At 40.2% G+C, this 20,663-nt stretch overlaps 1 protein-coding gene across 24 annotated transcripts in view; it reads left to right on the top strand.

Moving 5' to 3' along the window:
* The window catches only part of MAGI1 (membrane associated guanylate kinase, WW and PDZ domain containing 1), a 636,912-nt gene that overhangs the window by 560,651 nt on the left and 55,598 nt on the right, over positions 1-20,663 (top strand). For all 24 annotated transcript variants that reach the window (XM_025985045.2, XM_025985062.2, XM_025985069.2 and 21 more), the window contains 2 exons: positions 191-373; positions 937-1,557. In XM_025985045.2, coding sequence (XP_025840830.2) covers positions 191-373; positions 937-1,557 — 804 coding nt within the window. The remainder of the gene's footprint in view (positions 1-190; positions 374-936; positions 1,558-20,663) is intronic.

The raw sequence follows: 20,663 nt of genomic DNA on the forward strand, positions 1-20,663 counted from the left end.
GCTAAATAGGTACCATCTCCCCCTTCTTAAACAAAGGGATCAACCTTATTAGTGCAATCAAGAGAGGAAATTTCCTAAAAACCTTAAGTACAAGAGCTTGGAGAAGTTATCCATAAATTGTGTCATTTCTTATTTGACTCACCTTCTCACTCACAGGGACTCTCCTTATGCTTTTCTTGTTTTCGTCCAGGCAAACCCTTTTTTACACGAAATCCTTCTGAGTTGAAAGGCAAGTTCATTCACACAAAGCTGCGGAAGAGCAGTCGTGGCTTTGGCTTCACTGTTGTTGGAGGGGATGAACCGGACGAGTTTCTGCAGATCAAGAGCTTGGTCCTGGATGGTCCTGCTGCACTGGATGGCAAGATGGAGACAGGTAGAGATGATGCTGCCACGTGGTGGCCCCCGCATTTCCTGCCACTCAGCCCCTGGACAAGAGCAGACGGCATCAGGGGTGCATGACTTTCTAAATGGCTTTTAAAAGCTGTGTGCATCAACCAGATTCCTCCCCTCTATCAAGGCATTCCCTGGTAAAGATGTAGAACTTTGGAGCCATTTTAACTTTGGGGTACTGTTAGGATGCTATTGAATACCCATAAAGCAGTAATTTACTAAAAACTTATATCTGTCTGAATAGAAGAATTCTAAACTTGGATTTCTGCAGCGAGAATTTTTTTTTGAAGAAATCTCAATGTTCTTTCAATGATCATTATATTCTCATTAGCAGGGAAGGCAGGGAAGACACTAGACACTAAAAGAATGCCTTATTAGCAGTTAAAATAAGTAATAGAAGTAGTCTGTTTGGGCCCTGTGATACTACCCCCAAATCCAGTTTCAGTTCACATCCTGTTGGTAGGATTTTACAGTATCATGTTGTTAGAATTTTTTTTTGGGTACTGTTGGTTTTCCTTTTTAACCCCAAACTCTTATCTTTTGCAGGAGATGTCATTGTCAGCGTGAACGACACCTGTGTTTTGGGACACACACATGCACAAGTTGTGAAAATCTTTCAGTCCATTCCCATTGGTGCCAGCGTGGACCTTGAACTCTGCCGGGGTTACCCATTGCCTTTTGACCCAGATGACCCCAATACGAGTTTAGTGACCTCGGTGGCCATTTTGGATAAAGAACCAATTATTGTGAATGGGCAAGAGACCTATGATTCGCCAGCTAGTCACAGCAGTAAAACAGGCAAAGTCAATGGCATGAAGGATGCCAGGCCAAGCAGCCCTGCTGACGTGGCTTCAAACGGTTCCCATGGTTACCCCAATGACACTGTCTCTTTGGCTTCCTCCATAGCCACTCAGCCGGAACTCATAACTGTTCATATAGTCAAAGGGCCAATGGGCTTTGGGTTTACTATTGCAGACAGCCCCGGTGGCGGCGGCCAAAGAGTGAAACAGATTGTGGACAGTCCAAGGTGCCGTGGCCTGAAAGAAGGGGATCTTATAGTGGAAGTTAATAAAAAGAACGTGCAGGCTCTGACCCACAACCAAGTTGTGGATATGCTGATCGAATGTCCAAAGGGAAGTGAGGTGACATTGTTGGTGCAACGAGGAGGTATGTTGTAGCTTTCTTGTGTTCTGTGATTTTTTTTTTTTTTAACCCAGAATCTGTTGTTTAATTTACCAGACTTCAGGTGGCTTTTGGGGGCTTTTTTTAGTCTACTCTTTAGGATCATTTTTATTTAAATATTTGGAAACTATTCAAAATTCCTTCTATTTTTACCAAATGGTAGGCTCTATAGAATAAAGGTTATGTTTATATGTTAGGTTACACAAATGCAGCTAGAGTGATACTTTTTTTTTTTTTTAAAGATTTTATTTATTCATGAGAGACACAAAGAGAGAGAGGCAGAGACACAGTCAGAGAGAGAAGCAGGCTCCACTCAGGGAGCACAATGTGGGACTCGATCCCGAAACTCCAGGATGACGCCCTGGGCCAAAGGCAGGTGCTCAACCACTGAGCCACCAAGGCATCCCCCCAGAGTGATACTTTTTTTTTTTTTTAATTTTTTTTTTATTTTATTATTTATTTATGATAGTCATACAGAGAGAGAGAGAGAGAGGCAGAGACACAGGCAGAGGGAGAAGCAGGCTCCACTCAGGGAGCACAATGTGGGACTCGATCCCGAAACTCCAGGATGACGCCCTGGGCCAAAGGCAGGTGCTCAACCACTGAGCCACCAAGGCATCCCCCCAGAGTGATACTTTTGAACGTAAATCACATTGTGCTTTTAAAAAACCATTAATAAGGGTGCCTAAGTGGTTCAGTCAGTTAAGCCTCTGCCTTCAGCTTAGGACATGATCCCAAGGTCCTAGGAATGAGCCCTGCATCAGGCTCCCTGCTTAGCTGGAAGCCTGCTTCTTCCTCTCCCTCTGCCTGTAGCTCTCTCTCTCTCTGTCAAATAAATAAATAAAATATTTAAAAAACGTAAAAAACCATTAATATTTTTAAATCTCTATACTTATTCTCCTGAATCTGGCCTACATAATGTGCATGCAAAATGTGGCTCTGCGCCACTCTTCTAGCTTCATCTCACACCCTTCTCCACTTGTCACTATGCTCCAGCCACCTGATTTCTTTTTGGAAATGCCTTTAGTGCTCCAAGCCCTGGTTGTCTCAGGGCCTTTGCATTTCCTGTTCCCTCTTCTTGGAATGCTCTTTCCCCAGCTGTTCACTTGGCTGGCTCAAATCTCATTCAAGTCTCCTCCTGTGTGATGGTTTGTCTGATTGCTTATTTAAAGTAGTTCCCCAGGGTGCCTGGGTGGCTCAGTTGGTTAAGCATCTGACGTCAGCTCAGATCATGTTCTCAGGGTCCTGGGATCAAGCCCCTCATTAGGTTTCCTGCTCAACAGGGAGTCTGCTTGTCTCTTTCTTTCTCTGACCCTCCCCCAGCTTGTGCTCTCTCTGCCTCTTTCTCAAAGAAATTTAAAAAAAAAAAAAAATCTTTTTAAAAATAAGTAAAAATAAAGTAGTCCCCTACTTCCTTGTAGTCTTTACTGCAGCACCCCCATTTTTCATTGCCTTTATCACATCATTATTATTATCATTGCAAGTCATTGTTTTGTGTGTTTATTTCTTTGTTGCTCTTTTTTTACTAGATAAAAGATCCATAAAGTAGGCAGGGCCCACATCTACCTGCTGACATTGGATCCCTGCACTTAATATAATACCTGACTCCTGCTAGGCATTCATGAATGAAAAGATAATGAATGAATGAGTATGCAATTATTTATACTTGGTAGGAGCAACAGCTCTCCACCAATTATATGAGAAACATATGTCAACATACCCACATTTTAATGAAGTGGTGAAGGATCTCAGAGAAGTTAGGGATTCTTAATCTTGAGATGTTAGACTTTCTTCTTTTCCAAACCTGCAGTGCTTACCTCTGCCTCACCAGAACTCCCACTATCTCACACTGAGAAATACTTTCCACACTGTTGAAATGCCTTGCTCCTGGATATGTGTTTGTGACTGGTCTTGATTGATCTTGTTCAGTCAGTTTTTCCCAACACAATTTGTTTCATGCACAACATACTCTGACCATCTGAAAAGAGATCAGAAACTAGACTTTTATTTCCTCATGGTTCCATTGCAACAGAGGAGTTCATGTGTGTTACAGCAACTGTGTTCTCATGCTCTCATGAAGTTGTGTGTTCTGTGGTCAAAATGATTCAGGTCATTGGAAGGAAATCCAAAATTCAGAGCAACTATCTGTGTGAACTGAAATGCTCAGCCAACCCTTTTAAAATAGTTGTAAAAGCCATTGTGCAGATTTAATTTTTTAACCTGTTATCTTCTATGATGCCATTTTGAAAAATCTTGTACCTGGATCACTTGACTGCATAGGTCATTGTTTTTTCAGCAGTGACTGAGATGTAGTAGAAAGTGACTTGAGCTTCAGAATGATGAAGGTAGTGGTGGTGGTGGTGGTGGTAATGATGATGGTAGTGGCTGGTGGTGATGGTGGTGGTGGTGATGATGATGACAAGGACAATAAGTGATGCTTATGGATAAGCTGGCAATTTACAAAGCGCCTTTCATATTGGCATATGCTCTTATCTCACTTTTACCATGTCCTTGAAAGGTTGGAAGGTGCCAACCCAAAATATGACTGTGAAGTAAAGCTCAAATCTGTTCAGTGCTCTGCCCAACTTACTTCTCAATAACACAAGTTTTTGCATAATCACTGATTTCTATGGCCAGCAAATTGAAAACTTAAATGGTTCTTGGTCCATCAGGGCCCTTTCTGATTTAGCCACTGCTCATTTGATGGCCACAAACCACCCTGCTCTCCTACCTGATTTATTTGCTCCTTCATTTCGTTTGTCATTTCATTCTATTAGGTTCACTTTAAGGAGACCAAAAAATAAAGTCTCATTACAACATACTAACTACCACAGTTACTGGAACCATATTGTAATGAATATGCCCAAACTACCATACAACTGATTATAGAAACATACCCCTTGATTTCAAATATGTTTGCATTCTCTCTTCTTAATTTCTAAGACCTTTTTGTTAAGGCCATTACATTTTATAAACTTAAATTAATATGGAAAGACCCAGAATATATTGCCACATTAGTCAACATCTACACAGTTTATTCCAGAACCTGAGTAATTTAAAATCACTCTAACATCAGCAGTCTTTAAAATACACCATATGCCTTGTGTTTGATTTATGTATTGGATAGAAAGTTTGTACATCTGCATTTGGCAGCCTAGCACCAGCTACTATTAATCTTTCTAGAAAGCATATAAATATATTTGTTTCCACCATATATTAGCTATTGGAACTAGGGCTGACATTTTAATCATCACTCCTGTATGGTGGGGGTGTAAATGAGAAGGTTTAGTGAAGCAACAAAGACAGCATCTAGGTTGAATGAGAAAGTAAATGGCCACTTCTTGGATTCTTTCTAATGAATCTCATTTCTGTCAAAACTCCTGGTAAGCAGATTGATAAACTCATGATTCTTGTGAGTCTTGGGATTCAAATCTCGAGGATGAGGCTTTCTGTGCTTTAAAGAACTGGCCTTTTCTACTGTGGGACAGAACCAGCTACAGCGATATTTTGTTTTAATTCTTAATCTCCTCATTTTTTATATCTGTTCTTGTCAAGATTGGGGACATTTTGATTTTTGGTATTTTTTTCCCAAACTGGAAATCAAGCAGAAGTTAGAATATCATTTGTAAATTTCTGGGATTAGACAGTTTCCTGATTCAGGCATGGAGTTGGTGGGGTTGTCCATCCACATGCCCTGGCAGCTGGGACTATTACTGACTTATTTACAAGTCTCTTCTCTGTAAACACGTCCCTGCCTACTGGTCCATCAGTCATGTTCTTCATGGGGCACTACCTTCTTCCTAGGCTCAGCTTGCCATCTTCCCGTGGTGCTTCCTTTCCTCCTCCTCCCTCTGCTGTGCAGTCAAAAGAATGCTTTTTATTTATTTTATTTTTACATAGTATTTGCATTCAGATGCCTGTTGTGTGACACCGGGGTGAATCTAGAGGCCTTTTTTGTGGTGTTGGAAAATTATGCTAGAAGGTGATTACTATTTTTTTTTAATACTGGTTTTTTTTATTGACAAAAGATCATTTGTCCCGTAAAGGTTTTTGTTTGTTTTGTTTCGTCTTTTTGTAAAAAAAAAAAAAAAAGGAGGGGGGGTGGATATTATATGTAAAGAACTACCTGTGCCTCAGAGTATATTTGTTATATTTGGCTAATTCACACCAGTTGGTAGTTGGGATATCTTTAGGATGTAATACTGTATTGAGTCAGAATATTCTGTTTCAAGACTTGGCAAAACTTTAAGAAAATGGGGAACATACGTTTTGCTTTTGAGAAATAGTGTGTATTGAAAAGAAAGCTGAACTGGGGTGTCAAGTGGAACCCCCTAGGTCCACCTCCACTCTTAGCTGCTCTACATGTCTGTCCAGGTTACTGCTCCTGTCCTGAGACTCATTTCTTTATCAACAAAATGGATGTTTTGAACTAGATCATCTTCAGAAGTGACCCTTTTTGGCTCTACCTTTATGCACAAAATGATGTCATTAATATGTTGAAAAACAAAATTCAACTGAGTAAATGTTAAAGGCTTTATTGGCTTTCTTCGGTGATTCATGAATCAGGCATCCCACGTAGCAGAAGGAAAGGAACTCTGAGGAGCTGTATAAAATGGAAGGCTTTTTTATATGCAGAGAAGAGTGGGACATGGGAATTATACTACCAAAAGCAGGTTGGTTATAACTACCTTATTTGTTTATTTATTTTAAGATTTTGTTCATTTCTTTGACAAAGAGCGGAACATAAGCAGGGGGAAGAAGGCAGAGGGAGAAGCAGGCTCCTGACTGAGCAGGGAGCCCTATGTGGAGCCCAATCTTGATCCCAGGATCCTGGGATCATGACCTGAACCCAAGATAGACGCTTAACCACTGAGCGCCCCTAGGTTACCTTTCTTTAAGGGAAGGCAGGCATCTATCAGGCATGTTACCTTATTAGTGCTGAATTACTAGGTAACTCCAGGTGGAGTGATTAAAGATTACATTCCTGGGAGAGGCCAAAACTGTAGCTAAGATTTAAGTCTCAGTTTGATGATACGGTGCTTAGCATAAATGACTCCATTTTGGGCCTGGAGTTTCATTTTTAACAATTCCCCCCTTTTAATCAGATTCCCAGCCTAAGAGATGTGACCAAAGTTTTAAGGCATTAGCCCTACTCCTAATGACTGTTCTGAAGTTCTCACAGTTTTTGCTAATCTTCTGTGATGGTACACACAGGTCGTGACATCTTTTTGTTAAATCTCTGTGTGGTATTCACAGGTCACAAATTCAGGTTCACGTTTTTTAAGCTGGTCATTCTCTTTGTTGCTTTTCTGATGATCCGGTACTGGAAGATTATTTGCTTGGTGGTTAGCAGTTGCAAACATGCATTTAAAGCTTCTGAGAGAAAAAAAAAAAAAAGCTTCTGAGAGAATATAATGCACCAGGGAGACTGTTAGGATTATTATAAACAGGATAATTAGCAATGTCTGTAATGTACTTTGGAATCATGGTCCCTAAGACCCAAACCAGTCAGAATCAAATAAGTCAAGATCCCAGTGAAGAAGTCATTTTATTAGGGCAACTGGCTTTTTTTGGTAATCTTACATAGCTGAATTCAGCTAACGCAGAAGTGTTAATCCAGGTGCAGCAAGTGATACTGGCCATAGTACAGACACCTTCTTCATTAGCTAAAAGATAATCAAAAGCTATTCTATTACCAACAACAGCTTTGGCCAGAGAGTCTAGGAATTTTTGTTGGGCAGCTATTGCTTTAGTAGCAGATTCTATAAGATCTTGAAGAGTTAAGGAGAGTCCTAATCATAGCATGAGGGCATTTACTTCTAGCCAGGGGATCAGTGGTCTTCCAAAGGAAGCTAATCTTGAATCATGAGTGCCTACGTGGTAATTCCTGTTTTTACCCTTTGAACAAGCTGGTTTAAACAAATATATAAAGAAAAGGGCATAAGATTCTAGAGCCAGATGATGGAAATTTAAATCACAGCTTCTAGTTTTATTTGCTTTGTGACCTTAGGCAAGTCATCTGAAAAAATGGGAATAATAATACTTAATTTGCATGTGCCTGATGGAGATAAAATCATATAGCATTTGTGCTAATTGCTGGCATAGAAGTAATCACAATAAATCAGTAGTGTTTTACTGCTGTTCCCAATATCAGAAGCAATTAGGGCTGGCTTTTTATTTAAGAAAAAAGAGGGTGGTGCCTGTGTGGCCAAGTCGGTTAAGGGTCTGACTCTTGATTTCGACTCAGGTCATGATCACAGGGAATCAAGCCCCATGTCAGGCTCAATCCTCAGTGGGAGGAGTCTGGTTCCCTACTCTCCTTTAACTTCTCCCTCTACCCACCCCTCCAGCTTGCACACATATACTCTCTTTCTCTCTTTCTCTCAAAAGATAAAATAAAATCTTAAAAAAAAAGCTCTATCCAGATGTACGGTATATTAATCTCAGGGCATGACTGCCAGGCATTCTGTGTTTTTGTAGAAGCTCCATGGGTAAAATTTTTAAGATTTTATTTATTTATTCATGAGAGAAACAGAGAAAGAGAGAGAGGCAGAGACATAGGCAGAGGGAGAAGCAGGCTCCCTTCCTGGAGCCTGATAAGGGACTGGATCCCAGGACCTGGGGATCACGACCTGAGTTGAAGGCAGACGCTCAGCTGCTAAGCCACCTGGGTGTCCCTCCACAGGTGATTCTGATGTACAACTAGAGTGGCAACCACTCTTAGGCTCCTACCCTCATGGACCTTATCCATTTAGATTCTGTGACATCTCACTTGGAAAATTGGGTTATAAAACTAAACAATTATTTTCATTTCTGAATAATATTCTCCTTTTCAAGTCTACTGTATAAGAAGCAGGTTGCTCGATCTTCCCTAAGGTCCATCTCATTCGTAGTCATGCCTCATACCTTGACAAGCATGACACAGAGACATTGAAAGCCAAAAATTAGATATGGAAGTGGTGGTGGTGATGGTAATGACCATGTTCCTGCTCTCGTCGATTGAGTGCTCGCATGTGTCAGGCTTGTTACCATGGTACAGGCAATGCATAGACACACACTTAAATAAAACCTCACTGCACCCTGTTGTTGTGACTGCATTGCCCTGCCTTTATTTGCATTGTGATTCTGAGTAGGGTCCTCAGGGAAACGAAGGCAGTGATTGTTAGCCCCTCCACTAGGAAAACAAATGAAGAAATTATTTTTGCTTTCAGTGTTGAAATGCCACAGCTAAATTTGCTTCATATAAAGCAAAGGGGAGATTTCTGGTTTGGTTGGAAAAATACGTATAAGACTCTTCCTTGTTTAAACCACTTATAGTAAAACAGTAAACACTTCCACCATGTGCCAGGCAAAGTTGGCTCTAAACATTTTATATATCATAATTTAAAAGAGCCCCATGAGGGAAGTAAAATCTTAGCTCCATTTAGGAGCAGAGGATACAAAGCCCTGGAGAGAGGACAGTGATTTCCCAGAATCACACATCTGGTTAGTGGCAAAGCCAGGATGTGAACCCAGAAGTTTAGATTCTAGAGACTGGGCTCTTAACCACTATGCTAAGCAGCATCTTGGCTTATAGATGAGAGACTTCAATACCATAACTATTAAGGAGTATATCTTACATATAAAGTAACGAATAAGGTCTGAAGTCTGCGGGCAAATTGATGCCACTTAATTTTTCATCAAAATTTACTGATGATATTTAGTTCATTAAATCATCATTGATCCATATAGGAAAAGCAATATCTAATCTCATCATCTGAGCACATCATTAGCATTAGATCTTTGTGTGTACTTTTTTTCCTTCTGAAGCGATGCTAAACCATCATAGTTAGAACTGCAGTGAGCTGTGTGCCCGAGTTAAACCCAGATGATCAGGTGCCGCTCTTCTCTTTGCCCTCTGGTCTTGGACTGAAGAATGAATGGCAGATTGCACCACTTAAATGTTTGACTGCAAGAATCTTTCAGATTGAGCTGCAGGGCCTCTGAAAGGGGGAATCCAGGTTGGTTGCAGAGTGATATCCTAATAGTGATAGAATTCAGTGTATTCGCATCAGCAAGTTCCGTCACTTCTCCCTCTCAAAAGCCCCAGCTCCGTCGACCTCCCACTTTGTCCCTGGCCTCTGCCATCCATCATATGGTGCCTGGCCTGGCTATGGCCTTGCAGCCCATCTGAGAGCTTCCGAGGGTCCATTCTCCTACTAGAGTGATGGCAAGTCAATTGAATCCCAGCAGTCCTCGTGTCAAAATGACTTCTTGTCATCCCAGGTCGGCTCCAAGGTCCTGTATCAACACCCTAGCACTTGCCCTTCCCTCAGTCTGAATGTCTCTTCTTAAAGGGGGCCACAGGGCTCTCTCAAATCCTTCAGGCTTTGGCTCAGAGGTTCTATCCTCCAAGAAGCCTGCTGTCCCCTCCCCGTAGAAAATAACATCGAACCCTAGCATCCCTCTCTGCTCTGTGATTCTCCCTCATGGCACTCACACTTTCTTGTGACCTCCATGAGAGCAGAGCCTTGGTCTCACTCACTACTTCATCCATGCCACCTGAGATCATGTCTGGAGCATTGTGTGTATACAGAAGGTCATATATGTTAAACGAAAAAATACAAATTCATATCTGGCCCTTCATTTTTGTAAATGCTCCTCAAGAGAACTCTCTGAGGTGAGCACTGTGTTTTTTTTAAATTTTATAAGACTTTTTAAGTTTTTATTTAATTCCAGTTAATGGACAGTGTTATATTAGTTTCAAGTGTACAATATAGTGATTCAACACTTCCTTACATTACCTGGTGCTCATTGCAAGTGTACTCCTTATTCCCCATCACCTGTTTAACTCACCCCACCCACCTCCCCTTTGTGTAACCATCATTTTGTTCTCTATAGTTAAGAATCTGTTTCTTAATTTGTCTCTCTTTTTCCCTTTGCTCATCTTAAATTCCACCTATGAGTGAAATCATACTGTATTTGTCTTTCTCTAACTTATTTCACTTAGCATTATTCTTTCTAGCTCCATCTGTATCATTTCAAATGGCAAGCTTTCATTCTTTTTTTTTTTTTAAGATTTTATTATTTATTCATGAGAGACCCACAGAGAGAGAGAGGCAGAGACACAGGTAGAGGGAGAAGCAGGCTCCATGCAGGGACCCCGACGTGGGACTCGATCCCGAGTCTTCAGGATCACACCTTGGGCTGAAGGCAGTGCAAAACCGCTGAGCCACCCAGGCTGCCCAACTTTCATTTTTTATGGCTGAATAATGCACCACTATATATAGATAACCACATCTTTTTTTATCCATTCATCAGTTGATGCATGTTCGGGCTGCTTCTATATCTTGACTATTGTAGATAATGTTGCTATAAACATAGGGGTGTATATATCTCCTTGAATTAGTGTTTTTTGTATTCTTTGGGTAAATACCCAGTAGTGTGATTGCTGGATCATAGGGTAGATCTATTTTTAACTTTTTGAGGAACCTCCATACTGTTTACCACTGTGCCTGTACCAGTTAGCATTCCCACCAACAGTATAAGAGGGTTCTTTTTCTCCACATCTTCTACAGCACTTGTTTCTTGTGTTTTTTTTTTTTTTATTTTAGCCATATCTCATTGTAGTTTTGATTTGCATTTCCCTGACAATGAGTGATGTTGAGCATATTTTAATGTGTCTGTTAGCCATCTGTATGTCTTCTTTGGTGAAATGTCTGTTCATGTTTTCTGCCCATTTTTTAATTGGATTATTTGTTTTTTGGGTTTGAGTTTTATAAGTTTATATATTTTGGATACTAGCCCTTTATCACATATGTCATTTGCAAATATCTTCACCCATTCTGTAGGTTTCCTTTTAGTTTTGTTGATTCTTTCCTTCTCTGTGCAGAAGCTTTTTATCTTGATAGTCCTAATGTTTATTTTTGCTTTTGTTTCCCTTGCCTCAGGAGACATAACTAGAGAAAACTTGTGACAACTGATGTCAAAGAGGTTACTGCCCATGCTCTCTTCTGGGATTTTTATGGTTCTCACATTTAGGTCTTTCATCCATTTTGAATTTATTTTTGTGTATGTTGTAAGAAAATGGTCCAGTTTCATTCTTTTGCATATTGCTGTCCAGTATTCCCAACACCATTTGTTGAAGAAGCTGTATTTTTCCCCGTGGATATTTTTTCCTGCTTTGTCGAAGATGAGCTGACCACATAATTGTGAGTCCATTTCCAGGTTTTCTCCTCTGTTCCATTGTGTCTATTTTTGTGTCAATACCATTCTGTCCTGATCACCACAGCTTTGTAATGTAGCTTGAAGTCTGGAATCATGCCGCCAGCTTTGCTTTTCTTTTTCAAGATTGCTTTGGTTATTCAGGGTCTTTTGTGGTTCCATATATGTTTTAGAATTATTTTTCTAGTTCTATGAAAAATGCTTTGATTTTGTGATAGGGACTACAATAAATGTGTAGATTGCTTTGGGTAGTATAGACATTTTAACCGTATTTGTTCTTCTGATCCATGAGTATGGAATGCTTTCCATTTTGTTATGTTATTTTCAGCATCTTTCATCAGTGTTTTATATTTTATAGTTTTCAGAATATAGGTCTTTACCTCTTTGGTTAGCTTTATTCCTGGGTAGCTAATTGTTTTTGGTACAATTGTAAATGGGATTGTTTTCTTAATTTCTCTTTCTGTTGCTTCATTGTTAGTGTATAGAAATGAAATAGAATTCTGTCAATTGATTTTGTATCTTGCAACTTTACTGAATCACTTTATCAGTTCTAGCTATTTTTTGATGGAATCTTTCAGATTTTTTGTATATAGTATGATGTCCTCTGCAAATAGTGAAAGTTTTACTTCTTCCTTACCATTTTGGATGCCTTTTATTTTTTGTTGTTGTTATTGTATTGAGTACTATATTATTACAGTTAAGGAGATAGACAGTGGGAATTTCACCACCTCGTAACCACATAGCAAAAAGATGACAGAGCTTGAATCCCAATCCAAGTCTATTTGCCTATAAAAGTCTGTGTCACCGGCTGATCTACATGACAAGAAAATGCATTGATGGGCATGTCCGTAGCCAAGATCCTAGAACATCATTTCAGTGAGTCATATCGGTCCAGTTAAGCCTATTCTCTAGCATCCAGTTCACTAGTTACCAGCCACATGTGGCTATTTAATTAAAATTAAATACAATGTTAAATTGAGTTCTTCCCCAACTGGCCACATTTCATGAGCTCAGTAGCTACATGCAGTTATGGAACATTTTTATCCTCACAGAAAGTGCCATTGGTCAGCTCTGCTCTACAAGCTTTATTTTACCCTTAAAAAAAGGATGTTGAATATGCTCTATTTTGCCCTTCCTTTTATTGTCATACCCTTGAATGGAAAAAATATATAGAACTGAAGGCAAGTTCATGGGGAATAGATATCTTTTTTTTTTTTTTTTAAGATTTTATTTATTTTAGAGAGAGGAAGAGAGAGTGTGTATGTGAGCAAGGGGAGATGGAGAGAGAAAGAAGTCCCAAGCAGACTCCATGCTGAGCATGGAGCCTGATATGGGGCTTAATCTCACGACCCTGAGATCATGACCTGAGCTGAAACTGAAGAGTTGGATGTTTAACTGACTGAGCCACCCAGGTGCCCCAGGAATGGATATTTTTTATACAGATAATAGTAATAATAGGTACTATTTATTAAATCCTGCTCTGTCCCAGTGAGACAGCCTCATCAAGGCTTAAGAGGAATTACGGGGCCTCCACTTAGCCAAGAAGTGTCTCATCTTTGAATAGTAGACTGACATTGTCTAAGGAACTTAGTTTAAATTGTTTCATAATGTAAAGTATCCTTAATCCAAAAAGGGGAAGAAACTTTAAAACATGGGGAAATTCACCTTAAACTCTTATATATATATAAAAAATGTATAATCTGCCACATAGCTATCAGCAACTTCACAGTTTGGCAAAATTGTTTGAAAGGGAAGATATTGATGTCTCCTTGTTTTTGATTCAGTATCTCAAAGTAATTGACCTCCTTGCTTACCATGATGCTTAGTTTCTCCCATAGTTTTGGAAGTCGAGTCCTCTTTTTTTTTTTTTTAAGATTTTATTTATTTATTCATGAAAGACACAGAGAGGGGGGCAAAGACATAGGCAGAGGGAGAAGCAGGCTCCCTGCACTGAGCCCAATGAAGGACTCAATCCCAGGACCCCGGGATCACACCCTGAGCCGAAGGCAGATGCTCAACCACTGAGTCACCTAGGTGCCACGGAATTCGAGTCTTCTTATCAGATCCAGCACTCTGCCTCATTTCTTCCTAGCTGCTAAAAGTTGTTCATGTTAAAATTAGCAAACTTCCTAGCCCTTCCACAGTACTAAACAAGAGGGCATTCACGTTTGTGATTAAGAAGCCTTCTGGTCTTTATTACTAATGCAGTTTTAAGTTGTTCTTTTGGTTTATTGGTGTGGTTTAAAGTTATCAAATATTTTGAGAATTCAGGTCACATTTATATTCCAGATGATGTAGCAAGAGATCAGATAAATATAAAAAAGTGTCTCTGTTTTGGTTTGGTCTTTCATTATACAATGCGTAAAAATTACCTCTCAATTTCAGCATCTTTTTTTTTTTAAGATTTTATTTATTCATGAGCAACAGAGAGAGAGAGAGGCAGAGACACAGGCAGAGGGAGAAGCAGGCTTCATGCAGGGAGCCCGATGTGAGACTCGATCCCGGGTCTCCAGGATCACGCCCTGGGCTGAAGACAGCCCTAAACCATTGAGCCACCTGGGCTGCCCCACAGCATCTTAAGGAACTATGGATTTGGACTTAAAAATTTTTAACAGAATTTTGGTCTTATAATTTTTAAGCCTAAACAGGCTTCACTTATTTGCTCTCACATTTATACAGTTTTAGATTTGATTAGATGGTTTCCATTTTATTCCTGTTACAGTCATAATGCACAGTGGTAGATACACCTAACCTTCTGCCCTTTTTTTTTTTTTTTTTTTTTTTTTTGGTAAAGGAATGTCTCATCCTCCTTGAAGGTAAACTCAATACACTGAGTTATTTGCTTTTGTGCATTATTTATCACAAATGTGTGTTTGATTTATAATTCTCATTAAGGAGTCGGGACATCCCCTCTGCTTTCTCGAAGAGTATAGGAAATTCAAGTTAGAATTCTTGGCATAGTTAGCAGACTGTAGAATTATCAGTCTGTACTTCTACTGATGAATCAGGATGAATTTGAATGAGAAACAGTTGCTTTGTTTTCTCTTCTGAGGGGGACATTGCTAGGCACTGGGAATAGAGCCCAACAAACAGGCTCCTGATTTCATGAAGCTTTTATTCTAGAGGAAGGAGAGATAGGGCAGAAATAAACAGATGAACAGGAAATTATCAGTCAGAGATAATAAAGAAAATAAAACCAGGTGTAGTGAGCAGGAGTGGTGGGGTCCAAATGAAAGGGGTCCTTTTGATTAGGTGAGAAAATTTGAGCAACCACAGAAAGAAAATTTGAGGCAAGGAAACCACAGTGCAAAGGGAACAGCCATTCCAGGAAGAGGGGCCAGTTAGTGCAAAGCTCCTAAGGAAGAAATAGAATGGAGGCTAGGGCGGCTGCTGGAAGGTTAACGAGGGGAGTTGAGATGGCCTTGCAGACCGGGACCAGAAGTTCAAATTTTATTTTCAATGTAAGGGCCAGTGTCAGTGAAGCAGGGAAGGGATATGCTCTCATTGACAGTTTTTTACAGTCCCTCAGCATATATGTGTAGAACATATTCTAGAAAAACAGGTGTGGAGGAGGGAGTCCTCTCAGGGCCATTGCAGTGGTATGAGGATGTTGGCAGCTTGGACCAGAGTGACACCAGTGGTGAGAGAGGGAGCAGGGGATTTAGGATGGCTTCAAGAGAGTCAACAGAACTTGAGAGGGGGCTGCAGAATAGAGGTAGGTCCACAGACTTCTCCTATAAAAAGCCAGATGGTAAATACTGTAGCTTCATGGGCTCTACTATCTGTCACTGCCACTCTACTCTGTCTCTGTAGCAGATGACACATAAGCAAATGGACCACTTGTGTCCAAGAAAAGTAATGTTTAGTCCACAAGCCAACATCTCCTGAAGAAGGAAGGGAAAGGGAGCCAAAACGACCCCTGGGTTTTAGCCTGGGCACTTGGATAGATAGACGGGCCATTTGCTAGAATTTGGCTACTGAAGGAAGAGTGGGTAGGCCTTGAACTCAGGAATCCAGGGCTGCTTCTCAGACATGTTAATTGTGGGATACCCATGTGACCTCCAAATGAGCTGAAAAGTAAATAGCATTTAACTATTTAACTTACTATGATACAGAACAAAATAGTATCTATTGTGATTCCATTTCTTTGTCTATGTCTAGAGCCATCACCGTAGGGATAGTGCTTCTGGGATCAAGGAAAATTGATTATTTTTCTTCACGAGCAATTTTCTGGAGTCTGGGGTTCAGTTATTGCGAAGTTAGGGCAGAAAAGCTCCATTTATGAGCCATTTGTCATATCAGTGAGTGTGCTTCAGAGTGTGAGCTCTGTGTAGCTGTTTTTCTTCTCTGTTGAATTTCATAGTTCAAGTAATACTTGTGACAAGCTGCTTCCCAGCTGATTCATTCCTGGTCTTAATCAGGAATTGAGCACATCCTTTGTGCAAGCTCTAAGATAAGAAGAGAGAAAACAAGGGTACTCGTACTGTAATTAGGGAGACAAGATTAACACGTGAATTTTACCAACAGTAGCATGTAGTCTGAATCTGTGGCACAGATGTGAGTAACAGGTGACTTAGGGTGGAGGAGACATGATACGAGGCTAGAGCAGTGTCTCAGCTTCAGCACCATTAACCTTTTGGGCCGGATAATTCTATGTTGTCGGAGTCCATCCTGCCATTGTAGGATGTGTAACAGCATCTCTTGTCTCTACCTCATAGATGCCAACAGCATACCCTCCAACACCCCACCACTCCCCCAAATTATGACAACAAAAAATGTTTCTACATATTGACAAATGTCTATGTACAAGACAAATTTGCCCTGTACAAGAACTACTAGATTAGAGCTCAGAAGTATAATAAGTGTTTGGAGTTGTGAACTAGTAGTCCACAGGCAATACTCAGTCTGACCCACTCATATATTTTTCAGTAGTCTCTTAAAATTTTTAAAAATTTGAATGCATTTACTTGGCACCAACAATTCCACCTTGCCACTATCCTCCCATTTCTTTTTGTCTTCTATCCAGCCTGGCACACTGGCACACTCTCGCACGCGCCTGCACGTTGCCCATGGGCAGCTGAGTTTGAGACCCAAATACAGCGTGCATGAAGGCAGTTATGGAGGTGCACAGGCTTTGTTAGAAATTACTTTTTGCCGTCATCATCTCAAAATTCTAGGAACTGGCTAGCTTTCCTTTCTTTTTGATTTAATTAATAACTTTTTTTTTCCAACAAAAGAAATAAGGTATTTTCAGACTGTTTTTTCTTAACTTTATTTTAACTTTATTTTTTTTTAAGATTTTATTTATTTATTCATGAGAGACACACAGAGAGAGGCAGAGACACAGGCGAGGGAGAAGCAGGCCCCATGCAGGGAACCTGACATAGGACTCGATCCCGGGTCTCCAGGATCATGCCCTGGGCCGAAGTTGGCACCAAACCACTGAGCTACACGGGCTGCCTTTTTCTTAACTTTAGAGTTAATTTTCTTACTATCTTATTTTGGTTGCATGTGAAAATTAATTTATTAGTTACCACCTCCTTGGGATAGTCTCTGCTGTGAGAGATGTTATTATGGTAGCTTCTCTCTTCTCTGATAATAGCTTTGTGACCTCACTGCATTGAGTTTCTCTTTTTTGCAAGAGGTATCTTCATAGCCTCTGCACTAAGCATTTTTTAGTTCTGAACATTTCCAAAACTGTGATCTGAGGCGGTGTTTACTCTGTGTAATATTTTTTCCACCTTCCTTCATTTTCCTCAAATTAAATCACACGTTTCTTTACCACCATCTGGAGTTAAGTAGTTGACATAGTTTTGATTGAGCCTGTCTTTGCATTGCCACCTGCAGTTTTAAAAATGTTCCCTCATATATCCCTTACCTGGTGTTTCCCCTGCTCAGATATATTAATCACATCCCCTATCTGGGAACATAATCCTATTGGGTTCAGAAATCTTCATAACATCTTAATGTCTTTGAAAATAGCACTGGGTCTTTAGGAATCTTGTGTTTCTGCTGGCAACTTGGAACATGTCTTTTTTTGTGCCAGGTTGTTACTTGGGTTTATTTCATACTCATGTTCTTACTGTGTTTCAAATGTTCTCAACGTTTTTTTGTTTCTCACCATATGCAGTAAATGCTGTTCATTCTTCCTTCCATTCAGTGAACTTTAGCACTGTGCTAATCTCTCATTATAGATGAATGACATGCAAGTAAACATTTAAAATACACTGTGGTTAGCCACACCCTCCCCATTTTCTCATGGTTAATTCTTTTTCTAGAAATCTCATAGGATAAATTACCTTTGTCATGTAAAATGCTAATATATCTTTTTTGTGATTTTAATGTTTGTGACAAAGTTGTTTGCCCTATATCATAGAGTAGCAGCTGTAATAGCAAGGAAACTGCAACATGGACCAGTTAAAAGATTCCATCACGGAGGGAATCCCTGTCTGTCCCTTGTGTTGGCTATCAACTCATCTAATTCAACAACCTCAGTTTGTTTTAAGATAGATTCATTCATTCATTCATTCATTCATTCATTCATGAGAGACACACACAGAGAGAGAGAGAGAGAGAGAGAGAGAGGCAGAGACACAGACAGAGGGAGAAGCAGGCTCCATGCAGGGAGCCTGACGTGGGACTCGATCCTGGGTCTCCAGGATCATACCCTAGGCTGAAGACAGCACTAAACCACTGAGCCACCTGAGCTGCCCAGCAAACCTCATTTTTTATTAAACTTTTATTTTGGCAGTTGATATGTTCAAGGGCTCTGACATGCTGTATTCATCTAAAAAGCCATGTTTTAAAAAGCTTTTGTATAGTTGCAAAAACAGTAATCAGTTCTTTAAATCATTTGGAGATAGCTGGAATTAGGTCAGTGCTCCCTTAGATAGATACGTATGTTGGCTCTAATTTTTTAAATGTTCTCTGTGATTACTTTTGCCACAGATACCATGTACCAAAGGGGGAAATGATTGCATTAAAAAAATCACAGAACTGCCCATTGATTAATGGGTTTCTTTGTAGTTTGCCCCCCTGCAGAGCAACTTTCATTTAGATGTAGCTATTGAAAGGAAGAAACTTGTTTTTTTTTTAAGATTTATGTATTTATTTTAGAGAGAGAGAGAGAGCACATGCAAGCAGGTGGCGAGGAGGAGAGGGTAGGGGAGAGAAAATCTCAAGCAGGCTCCCCACAGAGCCTGACTCAGGGCTCAATCTCACAACCCTGAGATCATAACCTGAGCCGAAACCAAGAGTCGGACACTTAACTGATTGAGCCACCCAAGCGCCCTAGAATTTTTTTTTTTAATAAGAGAATTTCTCAAACTTTGTACTATTGAGATCAAGGACTGGATAATTATTTCCTGTGCATGATAGGGTTCTTGGCAGCATCCCTGGTCTGTAACCACTTGATGCCAGTAGCACCGTCTCCTCCCTCATGGTAATATCCAACAGTGTCTTCAGACTTGGCCAGTGTCCCCTGAAGAGGAACATCGACTTTGTTTGGGAAGCACTTCCTTTCATCCCTTTGGCACCCATCTTGTTTTCGCTATTGGAAATGCTATACTCTTTTTTTTTTTTTTTTTTTTTTTTTTTTTTACAGTGCAAATGAAATCAGTTTAGGGTTACTTTTCATTGCACTTGGATGGAAGAAATTTCATATGAGAATTCCCCATTTCTTCTCAGTCATTGCTTCTGCTCAGTAATGGAAGTAGCAGCTTGGCCAATTGTCAGAATCACACTCCTATCCTCTTCTCTGCCACTAGCTAGCAGTTCATCCTGGGCCAGCCATGGGCACTGTCCTTGGGCCTCTGCATTGCCATTTAATTGCACCTTCCTTAGCACTGTTGTGTGAATGGAACAAGAAGAGGGCATATAGTAGCTACAGTGCTGCCCTGTCCTAATGGAGGGTATTCTTGGTCCTTCACATTAGATAGAATTTAAGAGAAAGGAGGTGGAGGAGTTACTCAGATGGTCATGCTTCACAATACTTTTGCCATAATTTTCTGGGATAGAGAAGAGGTTAAAAAAAAAAAAAAGGCAAAAAGGAGGAACCTCAAGGGAAAACGTAGCTTGGGATGTGTTCCTTCTGATCGGTGATGACATGATTGGTAAACAGTGAAATGAGACAGAAAATGTGAAATCAGGACAACAGTACAAGTCACGAAGTTTTTCCAAGGTGCAAAGCAGTAGTCTCCCATAGAGATCATGTCCTTCCTGGGTGGTGTTTTGTTTTGTTTTGTTTTGTTTTCTCCTGCTGAAATCTACTTTTACTTAGGAATGGTATTTGATCATTACTTGACCCCCATTTTTAATATTCTTAGTTTGCAAAGTAAGAAATTGGCAAATTGTGGTCATTTGCTCACATCTATTTTACAAAAATTTGGTGGTTCATAAAATCTCAAATCTAGGAATCACTGATGCTGGGAAGGAATCCCTCAGGAGGCTGGGAAGACAGGATAGAAGGGAGCATGCTCTCAAGTGATGTGTGAGTGGGGTCTGGAATCCAAACCAGAGGAGAGGCAGTAGGCACTTTCCCCCTCCTCAGATCATTGCTTACATGGCCTCTTACTTTAGGTGGAAGCTAGCTTTGGGTTCAAGACCAACGATAGATTCACAGCTCTCCTTGGGCTTGCCTTTACATATTACTGCTTTATCTGTCATACTCCTCGACGATTATCTTTTGTCCTGAGAATGTCCCAGCAGCAAGAGAAAAATAGGGTGAACCCATGCATGCCCCCCCCCCCCCCCCGCCAAATATCCATGGCCGATTTCTTGTGGTAAAAAAGCAGCCTCAGAAACTTTATGATAGCTCTAAAAAAATCTGTTGCTAATGCGTTTGCTTGCATTAAGTTCTCCATGTGAGTTGACACCAAGCCTTATTAAAG

Source organism: Vulpes vulpes, chromosome 9, assembly GCF_048418805.1.
Source record: "Vulpes vulpes isolate BD-2025 chromosome 9, VulVul3, whole genome shotgun sequence".
In the NCBI taxonomy this organism is placed as follows: Eukaryota; Metazoa; Chordata; class Mammalia; order Carnivora; family Canidae; genus Vulpes; species Vulpes vulpes.